We start from the raw sequence: 22,852 nt of genomic DNA, 5'->3' as shown, positions 1-22,852 counted from the left end.
GTAAATATTATTTAGGGGAGCAGCAGTCTGAAAGCCTGATTACACTTAATGTCTACTCCAAAACGGCACTCTCACACATGACTGATGCCAGGAACTTCAGTATCCACAGCCTTCCATGGATGACCTGGAGAAGCAGAACAGTGGCAAGGCTAGGACAGCAGGAAAGGGTCCTGGGTTCAAATCCTTGTTCTGCCACTTGCTGGCTGTAGGAACTTCGGCAAGTTACTTGACATTTTTGTGCGTCAGTTTCCTCACCTATAAAATGCGGCTCATCACCGTATGTCACAGGATTGCTAGATGGGTTAAAGGAATGTGTGCGATATGTAAGGCACTTAAAGAAATTACCATGTGCCAGGCACTGTTCTAAGTACTGGCCATTATCTCCTCAAAGAGTGCCTTGCCCCGTCATACCAAGAACGCTCATCTTTTCTTTGTTCATTTTGGCCGCGCCACAAAGCTTGTGGGATTTTAGTTCCCCAGACAGGGATTGAGCCCGGGTCCTCAGCAGTGAGAGTGCAGAGTCCCAAACACTGGACCACCAGGGAATTCCCTCAAGGACCCTCCTCTCGAGCCCAAGGTATTCAATGTGTACCTCATGTCATACTGCGAAAAACTGTGTGTTTTCTTCTGCTACAATCTACAAAGAGTTCAGGGGCTGGGGGCAAGGGCTAGGTCATGGCCCTCTTTGCTTTAAAATCATCAAACCCAGCAGACGGTCTGATACACAGTTAAGTGTTTGCTGAAGTGAACAATCCATGTATAAAATAACCTAAACAAACAAACAAACAGCATCCCTCGCTTTGAGCTGACAGATCTTAGTTTTGTTATTCATCCCTTGGGCTCTAGAAGTGAATAAAGTAGCTAGCTTGGGTGAATTAAGAATAAAGGGTTAGGCCCAGTTCACAAAAATCACAACCACTGTTTCATCACTTGGATCTATTCTACATGGGATGACAGCTGAGATACTCCAAATGCTTCTGTTATTACTGTTAAGAGAAAAATGTCCTGCCTTTTATCTGAAATCCAAAAAAATCCAATTTAGTTGAAAGGACTTTTTATTTTTCCCTCTGTTCCACAGCAGGGAAAAAGGGCACTTCACAAGAAAGTAAATCAATATTCCATAGTGAGTGGATGTTTTTCTAAGTGTAAATCTCTAACTCTCAAGCGATTCACTGGGGCGTAATCCATTCACCAAAACCTTCTACAACCTACAGAGGGTTCAAAATAAGAACTGATTTGAAAGGATGGCTTCAGTCAGTGAAGGTCCCACCACCTTGATCCTAACAGAGCACTAGTTCAGGACCCTGGAGTAATGCCTTTTATATATTTTTCTCTCTCCACAAGGAAAGTTAAAATAGAGTTCTGCTTAACTAAGGAAGAAAGCTCTCCTCGTTCGCAGGTAGTAACGGAAGTTTTGCATTAACTACAGGTACCACATGTGGATAAAGGATTTACGAGTGATGATCTTCAGGCACTGGGAGACCCTGAATCATTAAAGAATCATTAAAGAATGATGAAATTACACAACAATTTTTAATCTGTATGCACCTAACGATAAAACATCACAATACATGAGGCAAAAATGAATAGAACTACAAGGAGAGACAGATGAAACCCCAATTACAGCTGAAGATTTCAACACCCCTCTTTCAGAAATGGACAAATCCAGCAGGCAGAAAACAAGAACACAGTTGAACTCAACAACACCATCAACCAACTGGATATAATGGATATCTATAGACCCCTTCACCCAACGACAGCAGAATATGCATTCTTCTCAAGTTCACATGAACATCCACTGAGACAGACCACATTCTGGGCTATAAAACACATCTTGACACATTTAAAAGAAGAGAAATCATACAATGTCTGCTCTCAGACAATAAAGGAGTTAAACTAGAAATTGATAACAGAAATATAGCCAGAAAATCCCCACATACTGAAGATTAATCTAAATAACACATGGGTCAAAGAAGAAATCTCAAGAGAAGTCAAAAAGTATTTTGAAGTAAATAAAAATGGAAACACAACTCATCAGAATTTGTGGAATGAAGTGAAAGCAGTGTCTAGAGGGAAATTTATAGCACTGAATGAATAGATTGGAAAAGAAGAAAAATCTAAAATCAATAATTAAGTTTTTGCCTTAGGAAAACTTAGAAAAAGGCAAATTATATCCAAAGGAAGCAGAAGAATGATGAAGATATTCATTTTAGTTACTATTCTGCTCTAAGTATCTGAAAATTAGTCATCCACGTGGGACAGTACTTCTCAAACTTTTCCATTAAAACCCCCAAAATGGCAAAGAGAAGGAACTCATACCCGCTCCTCTAGAGTCTGGGGGCACAGCCTGAAACAATCGAAGCGAAAAAAAAAATCATAATTTATTTGAGTCTTGTATCCGAAAAATTAATTATGACATTTCAATCTTGCATTCTATTTGCTAATATATCTGAGTTTGTTTTAGTATATAAAACAATGTTATGACTTTCCAGTGAAGTTCCTTTCTGATTAATTATTTCCTTTACTATATCCTGGGACATGTGCCAGGTTTGGTCTATGGCTCCAGGTATGCCATGGCAGACTCCACCGTCCTCCCATTTGAGAAGGCGACATGAAAGTATACAGTGTCAGTTAACCAGAATGTCACATGGAGTGAGGACTGCAGGCCTGCCTCATGTCCCCCAACTCCTGCAAAGCACAAAGTTCCAGAAAAGATAGGAGGGCAGAGGCAGGTTCACCATGCCTTTCAGGACAGTGAGACTCAACGCCCCCCCAATGCCTGCCTACTTCTCAAGATTTTTCTGCCCCAGCTTCCTGGGGCAATAACACATTACCAGCCCCAAAGAATGGTTCATTAAAGGGTGAGCCTCAGATTAATGGAACAGAACAGAAACTCCAAAAAGACTCGAGTACGTCTAAGAAAGTCTCAAGTGACAAAAGTGGGATTTGAAATCAGTAAGTAGAGAATAAATCCAACAAATGGTGTTTGAGGAACCGGATCATTTCGACAAAAAGGCAAGTTAGAGTTTTGTCTCACATCTTACACCAAAAAGTGAAATTTAAGTCCAAAAAAGTAACAACATAAAAATACAAGGGGAAATGAGAGATCAGAGAGTCATAGCAAATCCCTTCCTACCACAAAACAAAAGTAGAAAGCACAAAGAAATAATGAACAGATTTTAAGTCCTTAAAAGTTAAAAACAAAACCATACTTCTGTAAACCCAAACATACACATACACGTAAAATTAAATGACAAAATAAAGAAAATATTTAATATATCTTTTATAAAACTGTTTACAAATCAATGAGAAGATAATTCACCCACCCAAAACGTGACCTGAGGACAGAAATGGGTAAGTCCCAAGAAAAGAAATTCAAATACACAAACATGAAAAAGCATTCAATTGTAGCAAACTTTGGTGTTAGCCAAAGAAACACAAATTAAAACAAGGAGATACAATTTGGCCAACGTCATTAGCAAAGTCTAGAAAATGATAATATTCATCCTAGGTAAGTTTGCTGCTGATAAACAGGCAGTCACACATAGGACAGAAGTATAAATTTGTCTACCTTTTCTGGAAGGCAGATAGTCAAAACACACTGAGGGGTGAAAGAGTGTGTACCTTTTGACCTAGTAATCCATTTCTGGGGATTTGACCATAGAAGATAATTCAAAGATGCTGGTAACGTTTAGCTGTAAACATTTTCATTTCAGGTTTGAATATTTAAAAGTTTGAAACAACCTACATCTCTATCAATAAGGGGTGGATAAATGAATAATGACAGAGCTGTGTAACGGAATGCGTTAGTCATTAAGAATAGATTGATAGATACATTTGTATCTTTGCCACAGAAATATTTTCTCCATCCACTGTAAGTGAAAAGCAGATTTTAAAATACCAAATGCCATTTCTGAAGGAAGAAGAGTGAATATACAAATATATCTGTAACCACACACAGAAACGGATCTGGTGAGATCCCTGACAGTTCAACCTCATTAAGCAGATGTCTCTGATGAGCTGAATGTGCGGGTGTTTTCTAGATACTTTTGTTTGTAGATTCTGATTTCTATTTCGCTGTGGAAAAACAATGATTAGGATTTAGCGAGGCTGGCAGAAAAGGAGGGTACCGAGTGGCCCACATGGGAGGTGGCGACCACAGGGTGTGTGTTCTGGTAACACTAAGTGGCCCGCACTGGGGCCAGTACAAAAGATGTGTTTGTTTGTTTTTTTTGTGTGTGGGGGGGGTCGGGGGGGCCTTGGGAGTCTTTGATGAGGTTTAGGGAGAGTCCAGATCCAGAAGGATTCCCCATCAATGTGATCTATGAGTTTACCTCACCTCCCTAAAAAAATGCTCAGGCCCCGGGCTTGCTTTCATTCTAGCTCAGGGACCTATGATTCATCCCCTGAAACTCTAATTATAACACCCAAGGTCTGCTATGTGCAAAAACATCTGTCATTGTTCAAATGTGCTAGCAGAGAGTGTGTACGGCATGCAAACCCGCCTGTTGATGTGCTCCTTCAATGCCAAAGTGGTAACCCAGAAACCAGTCCAAGGTGAGAAGTGCCCAAGCCCAGAGTTTCCAGCTGAGCTCAGTGACAAATAAAGTGACCAGGTTATGTCCCTCGGCAGCTCACATGCCAATTCCTCAAAGCCACCGCCACGGTGAAAGTTACAAGTCTTACGTGCTTTCTTTCAACCAAGAAAAGTCTCCTAAGTTTGTGTTTTCCCTGCTGCCAAGGCCTGGCAGAGGGAGGGGAGCAGAGTGTGTAATTGCAAACCGCTCGTTTATCAGCTTTGGCTGCTTTTCTGTCACCACTTTACGTGTACCATTTAGCCAGTTAATCTCCCGTACCTCTTGGAAGTATAGTAGTTACCCAGAGAGTGCCTCAGCCCTGGAAAGAGAGGACGGAAGAGCCATCAAGGTATATCTATTCTCTAAGCACCCAGGAGAATTGTTTACTAACCTCATTCAAACTCAGATTAGAGGCCTAAAATCCAAGAGGAAGACATGGTCTCTTTGTCAGAACCCAACATTTTTTTACCTAGAAGTACTGATCTTAAAAACAAGTGAAAAAAATAAACAAAAAGCAAAGGAACAAACAACAGAAATGTCCCATTTGCTCCAAACACTACAGTAACATCTAATGGACACGATAGTGTATCTGGAGGTTTTTAAACTTTTGAAAGCTTAAGAAACCATCAGGAAGCTACTTAGCAGCCTCTGCTAGAAATCACAGTGCCATGCGTCATCCAAATCATAAATGGCATTATTACAACAACTCTGGCACATGCATTTATGCAAACAGACCATCAAATATGAAGCTTTGACTTGAATTTGGTTGATGATTAAAAAGAGGTTTTTCTTCAAAATATCATTATCAAGAAAAACAAATTAAAAATATATTTTATTTGGGGGGGGGCTAAGTGTTTGCTTTGTTTCTTATTTGGTAAAGTCTTATTAACTGAGGTTGCAGGTACAAAAGAAAAATTTTTAATTAAAAGGAGATCATTTATACATCTGTGCTAAAGCTTTAGAAATCTGAATTGAATAGATTGTGAGGAAAATAAATAATTACCAAAAACACCTCAAGAAGTAGAAAACTTGAACTGATCACTAAAAAGGGACCAAGCTCAGAAGTTTCATAAGCAATTTCTTTCAAGCTTACACAGAACCATTTGATTTCCATGATATTTCAGCTACTCCAGAGGGTAAACCAGATGGAACATTTTAATATTTATTTTAGAAAGCTGACAGAACACTGATATCAAAACCAGAAAAAGAAAAAAGGCCCCAAATACTTCAGAACAGATCAAATCTAGCAGTAGATACAGAGGATAATACCACACAACCAAGAAGGTTCATTCCAGGAATTTAAGAATGGCTTTAATTTTTTTTTTTTTTTTGTGGTACGCGGGCCTCTCACTGCTGTGGTCTCTCCCATTGGGGAGCAACAGGCTCCGGACACACAGGCTCAGCGGCCATGGCTCACGGGCCCAGCCACCCCACAGCATGCGGGATCTTCCCGGACTGGGGCATGAACCCGTGTCCCCTGCATCGGCAGGCGGACTCTCAACCACTGCGCCACCAGGGAAGCCCCAAGAATGGCTTTAATTTAACTGAGTCAATAAATATCCTCAAAACATTTGGAAAAACAACAACACATTATCTCCCCTGCTTCAAAAAACAAAGCAAAATACCAAATCTTTTAGTAAGTTATGAAGAGAAATATATTTTACTAACATGATAAAGTTTATATGCATATATATAAATATACAAATATACAGTCACATATATATGTATATTATATATAAATAACTGAAAAGTCAGCCTCTTGTGTGACTTAGTTAAATGTTACAAACATTAGCAGTACATCAAGAAAAATACAAGGATATCTACTGCCTTTAAAAAAATGTTGTCCTTAAAGTTCTAGTCAGCATGATAAGAAAAAGTAATGAGATGAAAATATAAAAGGAAAGAGGCAAACTTATCACTATTCAAAATTACATGATCATCTACATAAGAAACCTGAATCCACTGAAAGACTATTAAAATTAACAAAACCCATCACAAAATACAGTTGATCCTTGAACAACAGAGGTTTGAACTGTGTGGGTCCATTTATATGTGAGGTTTTGTTTTGATAGTAAATACTACACTACTACACGATCCAGGTAATTGAGTCTGCCCATGGGGAACCTTGGAAATGGAGAAACCGGTGATGTGAGGGCCGACCATAAATTAAAGGTGTATTTTTGGAGGGTTGGCCCCCTAATCCTTGTGTTGTTCAGGGGTCAACTGTAAATATTCTTAAAAAGCTTTTAGATAGAGAAATGCAAATCAAAACTACAATGAGGTATCACCCCACACGAGTCAGAATGGCCATCATCAAAAAATCTACAAACAGGGGCTTCCCTCGTGGCGCAGTGGTTGAGAGTCCCCCTGCCGATGCAGGGGACGCGGGTTCGTGCCCCGGTCCGGGAGGATCCCGCATGCCGCGGAGCGGCTGGGCCCGTGAGCCATGGCCGCTGAGCCTGCACGTCCGGAGCCTGTGCTCCGCAGCGCGAGAGGCCACAATGGTGAGAGGCCCGCGTACCAAAAAAAAAAAAAAAAAAATCTACAAACAATAAATGCTGGAGAGGGTGTGGAGAAAAGGGAACCCTCCTGCACTGTTGGTGGGAATGTAAACTGACACCACTATGGAGAACAGTATGGAGGTTCCTTAAAAAACTAAAAATAGAACTACCATACGACCCAGCAATCCCACTGCTGGGCATATACCCTGAGAAAACCATAATTCAAAAAGAGTCATGTATCACAACGTTCACTGCAGCTCTATTTACAATAGCGAGGACATGGAAGCAACCTAAGTGTCCATCGACAGATGAATGGATGAAGAAGATGTGGCACATATATACAATGGAATATTACTCAGCCATAAAAAGAAACGAAATTGAGTTATTTGTAGTGAGGTGGATGGACCTAGAGTCTGTCATACAGAGTGAAGTAAGTCAGAAAGAGAAAAATAGTGTATGCTAACACATATATACGGAATCTAAAAAAAAAAAAAAGGTTATGAAGAACCTAGGGGCAGAATGGGAATAAAGACGCAGACCTACTAGAGAATGGACTTGAGGACATGGGGAGGAGGGAGGGTAAGCTGGGACAAAGTGAGAGAGTGGCATGGACATATATACACTACTAAATGTAAAATCGATAGCTAGTGGGAAGCAGCTGCATAGCACAGGAAGATCCGCTTGGTGCTTTGCGACCACCTAGAGGGGTGGGATAGGGAGGGTGGGAGACGCAAGAGGGAAGAGATATGGGGATATACGTATATGTATAGCTGATTCACTTTGTTATAAAGCAGAAACTAACACACCGTTGTAAAGCAATTATACTCCAATAAAGATGTTAAAAACAAATAAATAAATAATTTTTAAAAAAAGCTTTTAGATATCAATAACCAATTAGAATACAAAGCAGCGGAAAAGGTCTCACCCACTAGAATACAAGATCCATGAGAACAGGGATCAGTCTTGGCTGATTCCCTAGCACCTAGAAGCAGTTGCAGCACGGAATAGGTGCTCAATAAATATTTGTAGACTACCTGAATGAACAAGTTCACAACAAGGGCAAAAATACAAAATAAAAGAACCAAACTGAAATCCCACAAACAGATTCAAGTTTAGAAGAATTTAGCATACGATAAAAAAATGGAATTTCAAACCACAGTAGGAAGGATAGATTATTCCACAAATGACAATTGACAATATTAACTGGTGGGCTGTTTTTAAAAAAAATGAAACATGAGTTGTATTGATACCTCACACCATACATTAGAATAAATTACAGGTAGATTCGTTCAATATAATGAGACCACTAAAGAATTAGAAGAAAAAAATAAGTAAATGTTTGCCTCAACTTAGGACAGGGAAGGTTTTCCTAATTATACAAGCAAAGGTAGAAAGCTTAAGGGGAAAGATTTACAGTTTCTCTTACATAAAAACAAAAACCTTAGGCATGTCAAAAATATCATAAACAAAACAGTAAAAGACAAACAATAAATGAACACTTGCCAAGTATTTAACAACCTTTTTACATAAAGTGTGTTATAAAGTTCTAAGAAAAGGATGATCCATCAGTAAGAAGAAATTTTGAAAGGTTAAGATGCAAATAACAAGATGATAAATGACGCACAAACTTACCCTAACAAATATTAAATATGAAATTGGGCTAAGATTTTTTTTCTCCAATCAACTTGGTAAATGTTAAAACTAACTTTTGGTTATAGAAGAATCTAGAAAGTAAGCATTCATATACTGCTGGTGGGAGAAAAAGCCAATTTCTAGAAACTTATCCTAAATAATCAAAGATGAGCCAAACATTTATATACAAGAATGTCTGTTGTGTCATTTATGCATTATAAATTTAATATATGCTTACTATAAAAGACTAATCAGGGCTTCTCTGGTGGCGCAGTGGTTGAGAGTCCGCCTGCCGATGCAGGGGACACGGGTTCGTGCCCCGGTCCGGGAAGATCCCACGTGCCGTGGAGCGGCTGGGCCCGTGAGCCATGGCCGCTGAGCCTGCGCGTCCGGAGCCTGTGCTCCGCAAAGGGAGAGGCCACAACAGTGAGAGGCCCGCATACCGCAGAAAAAATAAATAAATAAAAAATAAACTATAACAGTGTGGTACTGGCAACTTTTTTACTGGCAACGTGTTTACTATTATAAACAAGTCAACAATCATCACCCTTTTCATTTTTCTTCACACTTTTAGACAAGTATTTTTGTAGCATATATAGCAAAAAGTGAAACTGATGACCCAAATTATACCCACGTAAAATTGATAGCTATTGTCACGTTGACTTCCAAGAGAAGTTGTATCCATTTATATTCCCAACAACACTGTGTGGATTATTCATAACAGTGAGAAATAAGAAAAATCTGTATGTCCAAAGGGCTTCAAAATTATAGTAAACATAATCAAGGGATTATTTCCCAGCCACTAAGAATGATGTTATGGATGAATGTTAAATGATATAAAAATGTTTATCATGAAAGATGGTTAAGTTACAAAAATAAGTTAAACAGTGTGAGCCTCTTGGAATTCATACAAGTTTTTAAAGAATATCTATTGACCTATACATTAATCCATCAGGCTGTGCAATGGAATGTTAATCATAGTTATCTTTGGATGGTGGAATTACAGGCCACTAAAATAACTTTTCTCTTATGCTTTCCTGAATTTTCTATGTTCTAGAGAAAAAAATATGTTTTTGCAATCAAAACAAATCATAATCTATTTTAAAAAAACAATAAAACACTCTCTGAAAACTAGTTGTATAGAAGAATTTATATGCAACCACTCTTGATTATCATAATGAAGAGTTTTTCAGGATAAATGTTACCTACCCAGCCAAGTGTTTGCCAACTGAGTCCACACTTGGAGTATTCAGTATGGGGCACCCCAAGGAGTCATCAAGTGCTCACTGGTCTCCCCTGAAGGTCGGCCTGTGCTCAGGGTGCCAAAGGCAAAGATGAAGACCAAGGGGCTCTGCCCTCAAGAAGCCCTCAAACTAGAAGGGAAGAGGGGGCAAGTACCAGCCAATGTTAGCTGAAGGCAGGACTTGGAGGGGTCAGGACACGCTGTTGAGGTTCCCAGCCAGAAAAGTTAACACATTCAAAAATTAAAACCAAAAGAGGAAAGGCAACAGCAGGCTGGAGTTATACAAAGTTATACAAGCTTGTTATAGAAGGGAGTTATTCGTCAAATCTCTCCTAGAGGAACCCCTAACCATCTGCAAGTACTAGAGAAGTATAAACTCTAAGGTGGGGAAAACTAAAAGCTTTTCAAGGTAAGAGGACAGCAGAATATTAAGGACAAAACTACTGGGCATATAATACACTAGACTAGGGAAGTGAAAGAAAATTTTGTTTCCTCTGACTTAAAAGAGAAAGAAAAATACTAGAAAATACATAAAACTCCATTTCAATAAACTTCCTACTTTTTCTAAGCCCAAGTAACAACTATTCAAGTCATATTTAATACAACTAATTCCTATGCCTCAAAAGAATTTACCCAAATTTTTAGAGAGGGTCTAAAGGGAATGTGCCTTGGGCTTAAAATGAAGAGCTCCTAAGAGATGGTTCTGGTAGCCTAGATTTCTGGCTTTCCTGATTCTACAAAAGATTTTTATACTTGACATTTCACAGGAAAAAAAAAAAAAACCAAAACAAAAGTCACCATAAAAGTGCCCCAATCCTCTATCTAGATGCCATCTAACACATACTAGCTTGAGCATTGAATTAAGTTCATACTTTAAAATGAGGGGATGAAAAATATTTGAAATGACAGCAACACAACAGTCAATTTTTGGTGATCCACACAAAAGAAAGCGTGACATGATTAGCTTTGGTCAGCTGGAGTTTAATAACATGGGATTATTACATTTTCCATAGGTAGAGTACAAGAACATTTAGAACAGGTAAGAGTTCTCAGCACGACTTCTAACTCTGCTCTGGTAAACAAGACAGGCCGTAGAAGTGCCTTTAATAATGCTCAGAAACCCACGGCAGCATTTAAAACATCAAACGCCAAATGCAACTCGTTAGACAAAATGCAACTCATTAAGCTGGAAGCTTCCCTAACAGCACCAACTGTAGAGCGATGGGTCTCAGAGTGTCCCTTTACTCTCCTCCCCACCAGCAGCACAAGCCACACTGGGGAACTCTTTACACAGGCAAACTCTCCCACCTCCTGCCCAGCCATCTGGTTTACCAAGCTCTCCAAGTGGTTGTAATTTGAGGATACTGCTGTGGAACACACTACAGAGGTTGTGAGTGTGAAACCAGGCACAAGATGCCCAATTCAGTGTGCCAGGCCAGTTCCATTTTGTTTGACCCAACCTCCACTTCCCATCCCCTGTCCCTTTTAGTGGGCAGCCCAAAGAGCAGGGCCTTGTTCAAAACGTACTTTCAAAAGGCCTTTAGAGATAGGTCTAATGGAAAAACCATCTATTTTTCGTATGTTACCACAGGAACATGAAGCATCATTTACTCCTATAAGAAAGGTCTCCTTTGCAGGGGACACTGAGTATTTACAGAAAGATCACTTTATCCTAGGAAATCAGATTTTGGAAAAGTAAATACAGGAAACTCAGGCTCTAAGCCTTCCATATACACCTTTACAGCCCTTGTTCAAAGTGAACTTTCCCTAATTTCAGCTGCCCAATAATGAAAACATGTGTCCTGGGCAAACCTCCACTGTTCACTCTGAAAGACAACATTACCAAGTAATGGAGAAGAGAGCCGTCTTACTTCATGCCCCCTGCTGGTCCCTCAGCCCTGAATCCACAGGGAAGCTGACCTGTTTCCTCTCTACCCATCCTTCATGGCATTTCATGTCCTAGGACATCCTTCTTTAGCCTACATTTAGTCCTACTTCTGGGAGCTGCCATAAAAATAATAATGCTTTTTTTCTGGATGATAAGACCCATTATAAAATCAATGTCATTTTGTGTGTAGTGTTACGATTTATTTTTATTTATTTTTAAAGTTTATAAATAGCTTCCACATTTACCATCTCATTTTATTCTCATAACAACCTGTGAAGTGGGTAGTTTTATTATTCTCACTTTATAGATAAGAAAACTGGAACTTAGTGCTGACTTCAATAAACAACTGACCACTGAACAGTAAGAAGGAAATACAAATGTTCTGCATCAAAAATTAAAGAATTCACAAGGTCCAAAAGAACTCCCAAACTTTCTTGAAGTTGTCATCTGCCAAACGATATTCGCTAAAATCTCTGAGTAGGTTTTTAGTTTAGGTGGTATTTTCTGTCTTAGGAAGGGTGGGGAGATGGAAAATGAGATAAGTAAGACAAACTCTCAGTTACAGAATGGACATAACCTGCAATGATACCTGGAATTCTATGAGGTTCAAAGTGACAATGACGATGATTGATTAAACTCTTACTACGTGCTAGGCACCATTCTAGGTTCATTAACTATATTCAGTGATCCTATTAATATCACCATTTTACAGATGAGGAAAACAAGGCACAAGGAAGCTAAGTAACTTGCCCAAGATTACACATCTTGCTCCCTTGACACAGGGAGGACCTGGGACCGGAGAAGCCAAGCCCCTGTGAGGTTTGCTCCGCCAAGGACGGAAACCTGACATGGGAGCGCAGCCACCACAGGAACCTAGATTATGTTCCCAATGTTGCCACTTAAGCAACAGTCTCCACATTCTCTTGGCCAAAACATCAATCAAGTAATCAGAAGAATCAGCTGAGACTCCTAACAGTTCCTTCTCAGACTGTTCCCATGGAGGTGGGGAAGGAGGGGAAAGATCCCGGTTTTCTAGATCTTGATTACTGATGGAACACTGGCTGATTTGCCTGGAACTGCCTTTAACTAATTTAAGAAAAATTAGCGAGGAAAGCAGCTCTGGAGAAAATGTGCAGAATAAAGATGCACATGGCACTGACAGGTATTTAGTAATTTAGCAGAAAGGGAGGTGGGAGGCAGAAGCGGTCGTCAATGTACAGAACGACATTGGCTACTTTTGGCCAAGTTCAATGGCTTTTTTTTTTTTAAAGCAATATAAATAAAAAGGAATCCTCACTGGTGTAAGTTCCTCCTGCCTTCTTTTCCTCTACTTTTTTCAACTGCTCATAGTTTGGACCTGTATGAGCCAGCTTTCACATATTGATCAACCTCTGCAAATTTATACATCTTTTTCTTAAGGGAGGAAACAAAGATCAAGTTGAACTCAGGCAAAAGAGAAAAATTCCACGATGAATGAATGCAGTCTTCATGGGCAAGTATAGTATGATGGCGGGGGGGTGGGGGGGGGAGGGAGGCAGGGGCAACTTTACAAAGCTTCCTCAAATTTGCTTACCTTCATTGTTTCTTGCCTCTGATTTTCACTGAATAACCTAAGACGGCCTTGAGATCCTGAGAGTCCAAAAGAAAACCCAATTAAAACAATCTCCAGGGTATTCCACCCATCTCGACTCGAGGAAAAGTCCCAAACCTAGGAGATGGAACTACAGTGACCACAGTTCGGTGACTTTTAATATCCACATTCCTTCCACACTCTCGTAATTCTGGCCCAACTACCTACTAACTGTGGGACCATGTGCTTCACTTTCCTCCTCCATAAAATGGGGACGATAATACTTTCTTCATCAGGTTGGTGTGAAAATTAAATGAGTTAATACATGCACAGCACTTAGAACAGTATCTGGTACAGAGTAAGTGCTCAAAGAGTGTTAGCTATTAATATTATTACTATTAGCATTTGCAAAAAACATTACATAGGGACTCAAATACAGGAGGCTTCTACTGTATTGGTAATGTTTTACTGCTTTAACAAAAAATCTAAAATTAGAACCATCAATACAAAAATATAAAATGGTCTTGGGAAAAGAAAAAAAAAGCCACTCAGAGTCATGTCACCTGTTGGGGAGTTTCAGGTGAGGGTACACCTCGGAGCAGCTGTGGAATCCCGTTCCACGGCTGCTCTGTATTTCCCTTATATGACAGTTCTGCTGCGGTTCTTAATCAGCGTTTCATGGGCAGGATTACGGGCGGGTCCGTGAACCCCCTGAAACTGTACACGGAACTGGGTGGGGCTGCGGCTCTGGGCATTTTGCAGGCAGGGGTTCTATAGCTTTTCTCACGCTCTAATAAATGATCTTGTAGGGAGCAACTCGCTTTACAGGGTTAAACGCAGGAGATAGGGACTGAACAATTCATTTCACGGAAGCTACGGCAGTAACCAGGACACCTGGGCTGTCAATCTGCTCTCTCAACACGAGACCCGGCGCCGCGAGGGGCAAGAGCCGGCCGGGCAGTGACCTTCACCGTCGAAAATCTCACCGGCTCCCCAGACCCGACTCGGGTTTGCCGGGTTTAACTTCCCCTCCCTTCCCCCATCCCTCGTTCTCTTCCAAGAATAAACTCAAAGGAAATCAGTAGCGCTTCGTCTAGGGTTTCACTCCTGCCCTCGGCTGACACTTAAACCACTTCTCCAAGGGAAGTTAATTAAAACAACAATTAATCCGCACAAAAATCCACCCCCAAAGCTCGAGAACTCTCAAAGTTAGAAGACTGAGGCGCCGCTGCTGATGGTGAACATCTGCCGGTCGCTGGGGCTCACGGGTAGGCGGCGGGTACGAAAGGGAAGCAGCCAAGGTCCGGCCGGAGGGTCGGACGCTGGCCACCCTCCGCGAGTCTACGCGCTACCGACGCCGGTGAAGACTGGCTTGGAGGCAGCCAGGTAAGCAGGTAGGTGTGGGCAAGTGTACGAGCACACAGAGAAGGCGGATTAAAGCTCAAGCCCGTTCACCCACCGCTCCTCCTTCCCCGGCGGGTGTTCTCACGCACCGCCCGGCGGCCACTTACCGGGGAAAGCCTGAGCGCTCGACGGTCCCCCTCTTTGGAATAGGCTCCGCCAATTCCTAGTAAGCCCGAGTAGCTCCCCTTGCCTCCCAGCCTTCAAGCCTCGAAAAGAATTCGCCGCCCTCTCCTCTTAGGCGGCCGCAGAACACCCCCGGGAGAGAGAAGTGGAGGGGACAGGGGAAAGCGGGGTGTCGCGGAGGGCAGGTGCCACCGGGCGCGCAGTAGGCAGCGTACGTACCCAGCACGAAGAGGGCGAGCTGTCCAGCCGAGGTAACCATTTTACGGGCGGCGGGCGGCAGGCACTCCAGCCTCCTGCCCTACCTGAGGTGCCCAAGTGGCGAAGCGGCGCCGCGGTGCGGGGGAAAAAGGCGCCGGCTAGGCAGGGCCAGCCCCCGGCGCGGGCGGGCGGAGGGAGGACCGCGCGCCTCTGCTGGGACTCGCCCCGCCGCGCCGGCGGCCGGGCGGAAACGGGAAGATGGTTACCGTCACCTCCGCCACTCGGCTACTGGGCCTGGCGGACCACCTTCGCGCCCCGGTTGGGGGGGCCCCTCTAGGGGCAGGGGGGTGGGGGTGGAGCGGGGGTGGGGTTGGAGCAGGGGCGGGGAGACTGCGCGCACCGTGCCGGGCCGGGCGGGGCGGGGCGGGGCGGCGCGGCGCGACCTGGGAATCTCCGAGTCCGCGGCGCGGGCTGGGCACCCAGGCCGAGGGAAAGGCAGGAAGCGCCTGATTTCAGACACCACCCTCAGACTAGCAGCTCAGTGCGGAGCCCGAGCGGCCGGGCGCAGTGGCCGCTTCTAGCCAGGCAGGGGAGCGGAGCGGCCCTGGCGTCTGTCACTTGCGCCAACGGCAGCTGCCGGGGGCTCTCCCGGGCAAGGCACTGAGGCTCGACCCGGAACGGGACCTGCGAGCTTCACCTGCCCCTGTCAAGACTTGGCCCAAGGAAAGTGCTCCCCAGAATCGAGCGAAGAATTTGTTCAACCAGATTTCCCACCTGCGCCCCCATCCGAGAGAACGCTGGATTGTCGGGACGCCTGCCGCGGGAGCACAGCCACCCCACGTTCTCAGGCGGCACGTTGTTAAGATCAGCGGGCTTTCGTGCATCTGGTCTGATGCTTACAGTGAAGATGGGTCTTTGCTGTGGGGCACCTGGTTATCTATCACCACCAATACCCCCAGACCACTCCACCCCATCCCGCCACAGGCCGTTGAGGCCGAGAACAAGGTAGCATGCAGCCATATGTCCCTGAGAGAGGATGTGTATGGGCAGGAGCTACCTGAGTGGTTCTTTCAAGGATTTGTAGGCTTGAGCTGGCCCCTGGTGCTGGAATTTGGGGAAGTAGAGGGGACAGAGGGAAGACATTCTGGACAGAGAATGGAAGAATTATATGTTCCCTAGGGGCCATCCATAGGGGACAGTGTGCCCTTGAGAGGCTGTGACTGGTGTATTCTCCAGATGCCCCGAGCTCAAGGATTAAGTCTTCTCCTGGTCCCTCTAGCCTACCTGCTCAGGGTAGACCCACTCTCCTTGAAGGGGCAGGGAGCAAAATCTCTTTCTGTTTCCTTGGTGCAATGCTCAGACTCTCAGAGTTGATGTTTGTTAAGTTTATTTCATAGGAGCTGAGTTTCAAAAAGGAAGCACCAGGCCACTGGCCTCAACATTTGAGCAGGAAACACCGTGTAGAAAGGGATTTTGAAAACAGTGTAAATTTACTCTGAGAAACCATTCTTTGCAATACATTTGTCAGAGGATATTTTGCTGCTCTTTCAACCGTTAATGATTGGTGGTGAGGGTTTCATGATAAGTCCTTGGGTACATCTTTTCCTAAGTCCACACGTATGCATGTACAGAGCACACACACACTCTCTTTAGTGAGTGGTCCCTGACTCCCTTCAGCATCTGTGTCTTCATCCTTCAGACTGGTCTTGACCTGTTCCAGTGGCTCTTCTGTCTCCTTCCTAGACTAGCCTGCCTTTTCGATAGGAGGAAAGAAATCAGGAGTTCTCCACACCCTTCTCCTATTCTCCAGGACCCCCAGCTAGGAGTGGAGAATTGACCTGTCAGCTTGTTTCCTGCTGGGACACACACATCAAGTTCACTGTGGCTGAGGGCTGACTGTCCAAACTGGCAAGAGTCAGGTTCAGCAGTTTCCCCTCCTCTGCCCCATGCCTGCACACAAAGTCTTGGGTGGAGGGAAGTAGCAGCAGAATCAAGACAACGAGCTTGTCCCCTTCAGCGTTGTAAAATCTTTGTAATCAGAATATAATTTGATATCTTGCAGGCTAAAGAGTACTCACATCAAAGGGCATTCTGATGCTTGGAAATCATTAATTCTTCCCTCAAATTGTCAATAGCCAGTCCACATCTGTAGTTTTATCAACCTTCCAAATCATTCAAGTCAAAGAGACGATCAGGCGTTGAAGTTTTTTTCTAAACATCTACATTTTTTTGTAAACTGAAAAATAATTTTTGGACATTTATAGAACTAGGAGGAAACCCAATATCCTAAAATGTTAACACTCTGACTCTGGCATCTTGTATATCTGATTGAATCCTCACAACAACCCTATGAGGTAGACTCCATCCTCCTTTTATATGAAAACAATCGAGACCTAGAGAATTTAGTAACTTACCCAGAGAAACAAAGCCTGCAATTGGCAGTGCCCGATTTTGAAAGCAAAATGAGCCGGTTCGAAAGCCTCTGTATTGGCTTCTATACCATGCTGCCTCAGTTCCCATGGTTTTCATAAGGATAATACTGAACTCACTGGGTTGACGTGAGGACTAAATGGAAGAATTTATTTGTATGCTTAGCACATTATTTAATATCAACAAATATAACTATTGCTTAAAGAAAAACTCTCTCAGTGGACATAAATTTCCCACTCTCAATTTCCTACCAGTGTCTTTTTTTTAATTATTATTATCATTTCCATATCAGTTCTTTGCTTGTGCATGTGTACACCTTCCTACGGGGGATAGTTTCACAGGTAAGTCAGGAGCTATGAACTTGTTTCTCAGCCTGTGGTATAAGAAGAATGAGGAAAAAAATGACAGAATGCGATTTAGAGGGAAGAAATCATTTTTCCTAGAGGAAGCTGTGATGTTTTTGTATTTTAGCAGTATGGAATAACGGCACCCCAAGCTGAGTGAAATTCCAGCTGTAGCCCCCGGACGCTGCATAGAGAACGCCGCTGCGTTCCTTTACCTACAGGCACAGTAGCTGTCTCGCGTGGCCACTGAAAGTCCTGTTTCTGTGTGCGTGGAGACTGACCAGCGTGTGGCCTTCCTCCTAAGAATATGCCTGGGCTACTGCTGCACATGCTTGATTCAGCTGGCCTTGAGCTCAAGGATAATACCTTCTGTAAAGCCAAGCATAGCCTTTTCTCCCCGTGCAAACAGGAGAACTACTCTATCTTCTGCTCAGAGGCCAGCAAAGTCCCACTGTCAGTTTTCCGTTTCCTTTCTTCCACATACTTATTACAGAGTGTATGTTTAAAGAGTCTCCTTCTTCACTGTAATCAGCCGCCCCCTCCTTCCTGATTCATTTGTGGAAGTGATTGTGGGACCACTAGCATCAGAGTCTTCCCTGAATGATTCAGGCCAGCAGAATTCGCTGTTTAGATCGGCAATTAACCCAGATATTAGTGAGTAAACAGCCCAGACATTCTTAGGGAGGAAGCACTGCCATGGGCCACTGCATTGAAGGAATTACAATTCCTGCAGACAAGCCTTGGAGGGCAGTGAGCAGAGAAGTCTTCTGGTGGCTGCAGGACCTTCCTCGGTGGCAGCAGTAGACAGGGGGACTCAGAGGAAAAACAGGAAAGGGTGCCTGACTCAGTAGGATGTCAAAGGTCAGATGTCATCTGTGTATGAGAGAGAGAGAGAGAGAGATTTTTTTGTTGTTGTTGTTTGTTTGTTTGTTTTTTGAGGTACGCGGGCCTCTCACTATTGTGGCCTCTCCTGTTGCAGAGCACAGGCTCCGGACGCCCAGGCTCAGCGGCCATGGCTCACGGGCCCAGCCGCTCCGTGGCATGTGGGATCTTCCCGGACCGGGGCACGAACCCGTGTCCCCTGCATCGGCAGGCAGACTCTCAACCACTGCGCCACCAGGGAAGCCCGAGAGAGAGGTTTTATAAAGGACTCTGGAGAACTGTGTTCAGGCAGAGTGAGGTTTTAATGTGTTAAGGGATTTAGGAAAAGAAATCTAATCCAAAGTAAGGTATTGTTCGAGTATCAGCCCCCTGCAAAGCCTCAGCTATTAGTGTATTCCTTATCTCTAGCCAAAAGAAAAAGTAGGAAACCTTATGCGGAGTCCACTTTTACAGTTTTCATCACCAGCATAATGGGTGAGGTAAGAAGCCATCAGAGGCGTTTGCTTTGTCCTCAGCTACCTAGGTGGTTTTCATGCCAGTATTGTCGGAAGACTGGTCTGACCTTCTGCTAACATCTTCCATCTATCTCCCAGCTCTCAGGTCTACCTTGGGAATGCACATTCAAGTTGTGTATTCAGCTTGAATCCTTCCTTCGCAAGGGATATTGCAGGATGGCTCTAAAGCCCAGTATTGAAGTCTGGAGGCTGATGGTTCCACAGGTGGTCCAAGCGGCTCCAAGATGTCAAGGTATTAGTCAGAGTCTCTAAGACTCAGAGTTACCAGGCGGCTGCTACAACTAAAATCCTTATCTTCTCATATAGCTCGTGAACTGCCTAGTTGACCAGCATGCAGGAGAGGTACCCAGAGGATTCAGCACAGCTGATGCCAAACCATTCCATTAAGCACACTTGGAGACAGAAGAGCTATGCATTCAATTCTGTCCTTGCTGCTGTCCCCCGACCTCCTGCAGCCTCAGCCGTACAGCCAGAGCTTTCTGAAGACTGGGAAGATTGCCCTCCAAATTCTCAGGAGTGCCGGGGGAAAGTCCTAAATCAAATGCCTAGCTATCCTTACGCAGGTGAAACTAATGGTATTGATGGGAAAGAGTAGTGATGATCAAGAGAAGCAAAAGAGAGACAGGAAAAAATATATAAAGAATTGAGGAAGGAAAAATCAAAGAAAGATAGAGAGCTGCAAAATAGACTTAAATATTTTTTAGTGATGGGTCAATCTGCCTGATAAGCTCAAAAAATTCTTCCCAAACTCAGAGGAAAAGGAAAAAAATTATGAGAGATAAGATATGAGACAGAGGGACTTCCCTGGTGGACCACTGGTTAAGAAGCCACCTTCCAATGCAGGGGACATGGGTTCTATCCCTGGTCGGGCAACCAAGATCCCACATACCACGGGGCAACTAAGGCTGCACACCACAACTACTGAGCTGGTGCGCCCTAGAGCCATGCGCCACAACTAGAGAGAAACCCACATGCTGCAACTAGAGAAGACCACGTGCCGCAGCTAAGACTGGACGCAGCCAAATAAATAAATAAATAATTTTTAAAATATATGAGACAGAGAAGGACAAAGCCAGGATATCCAAAATATTTTTAACAGAGAGCCAAAAAGGGAGCATATTGCTGATGGAGGAGAAACTGTTCTTGTGTCCCAAGACAGGAGGGGTCCTCAATAAGGGGAGGGGGATATACATCCCACAGATCTATAAGGGGGAGGGGATTTTGAGACAATAAAAAGTGCAAGGACAGACTTCTATTCTGTGACATACATTTAAACCATCACATTGAACTTCTCCTCCTGCCTCTCTTTCAAACTCCCATTGCAACAGGCAAAGGAAAATAATGACGGGGGGAAATCTGCCATTGTTCAAAACTGAAAAACGATTCCACCCACATAACAGACATTTTAAGGAATTTCTCTAAGACAACGCAGATGAGACCAGTTTGAGAGAAGGCTTTGACAACCTTCAATTTACCTCACAGAAAAGAAAGGTATCTCTAGGGAGCCACCCCCATCAGAACCCAGCAATGCTCCTGAGGTTGGTTGTAACAAAGGCTGTAGGCAGAAATGAACCACAGAAAAGGCAGGAGGGGCAAATCTCCATCCTCTTGAAGAATCCAGGGAGTGTCCAGGTACCGGGGTGCACACAGGGCAGGGATCCCTTGGAGGGGGCTCTCACGTTTGATGCCTGGCACAGAGAGCACATTGCCGAGGGGGCCGTGGTGAGGGCAGCCGCACTGGCTCCCAGCTAGCGTTATGTGGTTACACGTGCAGGGGAAAGAAGCTCTTCAACGTGCAGGTGAAATGCAGGGGCTCTTTCGGGAGTCTCCCACAGACACCTGGCTCTTTTTTCTTTCATCCGTTCATTCCACACATGTCCATGACAAGCCTGTTATGTTCCAGGCACTAGGGATTCAACAATGGACAAGTAAAGTGCTCTCTTCTTTGTGAAGCCACACAGGCAGAAGAATCAGGTAACCTCTGAAGGAAACACATCATCTTCATGTTTGCTGCATAAATGCCCAAACCAACAAAGCAATATGTATGGAAAATGCATTTTTTGGGGAAATGATTGTAACACAAAATTCTGTTTCTTACCAAGCTATTTCAGACAAGCAGCTATAAAAAATGTAAATCACTCATGTACCACCCCAGTGGAAAAATAAATAAATAAAAAGACTCCACCGAAAATATTCCAGCCAAGCAAATAAACTCAGTAATGTAAAAGAAATAGTGTAACGGAAATGGCAGTGAATGATAAAGCAGTAACACTGTTGAGCCTTACTCCCGATTTTTAATATATTGTGGCACTCACTGTTGGATGCCCGTAGAATGGACATTTTCCTTTTCTTCCTGCTAACAGAATCCCAGTTTTGTGTGATTGACAGCATGCGCTGACCCAGGGGATGAAGCAAGAGGATTCCTTGCCCATTGTTGATGATCGGCTTAGGGCTGGACATGTGACTAAGTTCTGGCCAATAAAATGTCAGGGAAGTCTCCTGTTAGGCTTCTTGGGTAGAAATTTGCTTCTTCTTCTTCTTTTTCCTTTTAATTGAAGTATAGTTGATTTATAATATTATATTAGTTTCAGGTGTACAGCATAGTGATTCAGTATTTTTGCAGATTATACTCCATTATAGGTTATTACAAGATAAAGGCTATAATTCCCTGTGCTATACAGTGTATCCTTGTTGCTTATCTATTTTATACATAGTAGTTTGTATTTGTTAATCTCATACCCCTGATTTGTCCCTCCCCCTTCCCTCTCCCCTTTGGTAACCACGTTTGTTTCTGTATCCGTGAATCTATTTCTGTTTTGCGTATACATTCATTTGTATTTTTTCAAGATTCCACATATAAGTGATATCACACAGTATTTGTCTTTCTCTGTCTGACTTTTTTCACTAAGTATAATATTCTCTAGGTCCATCCATGTTGCTGCAAACAGAATGTTGTTCTTTTTATAGATGAATAATATTACATATTGTGTGTGTGTGTGTGTATGTATACCACATCTTGTATACACACACACCCCCCACATCTTCTTAACCCAATTTGAACATTGGGGTGCAGATTATCTTTTCAAATTAGTGTTTTAGTTTTTTTGCAGATATATACCCAGGAGTGAAATTGCTGGATCATTTTAGTTTTCTGAGAACCTCCATAGTGTTTTTCATAATGGCTGCACTAATTTACATTTCAACCAACAGAGTACAAGGATAGCCTTATGAGAGTTCCCTTGTATGTCATTTGTTGTAGCTTTCAGACTTAGTAGCGTCTGACGTCTGGGAGGTATAACCTCCAGACTTTGCTCTTTTTGTCAAGATTTCTTGGGCAATTTGGGGCCTTTTGTGGTTCCATATGAGTTTTAAGATTATTTGTTGTAGTTCTGTGAAAAATGTCATGGATGTTTTGATAGGGATTGCATTAAATCTGTGGATAGCTTTGGGTAGTGTGGCCATTTTAACAGTATTAATTCTTCTAATCCGAGAACATGGATATCTTTCCATTTCTTTGTATCAGCTTCAATTTCCTTCATCAGTGT

At 43.1% G+C, this 22,852-nt stretch overlaps 1 protein-coding gene across 2 annotated transcripts in view; it reads right to left on the bottom strand.

The window, feature by feature from the left end:
• TGFA (transforming growth factor alpha) overlaps window positions 1-15,365 on the bottom strand; it is a 107,278-nt gene extending 91,913 nt beyond the window's left edge. For both annotated transcript variants that reach the window (XM_030877491.2, XM_030877492.2), the window contains exon 1: window positions 15,158-15,365. In XM_030877491.2, coding sequence (XP_030733351.1) covers window positions 15,158-15,197 — 40 coding nt within the window. In that variant the 5' untranslated portion in view covers window positions 15,198-15,365. The remainder of the gene's footprint in view (window positions 1-15,157) is intronic.
• Between the last annotated feature and the right edge of the window lie 7,487 nt (window positions 15,366-22,852).

This window comes from Globicephala melas, chromosome 12 (genome assembly GCF_963455315.2).
Source record: "Globicephala melas chromosome 12, mGloMel1.2, whole genome shotgun sequence".
NCBI classification, from domain to species: Eukaryota; Metazoa; Chordata; class Mammalia; order Artiodactyla; family Delphinidae; genus Globicephala; species Globicephala melas.
Note: the sequence above shows the minus strand (reverse complement) of the source record. Positions and strands in the feature narration are given on the sequence as shown.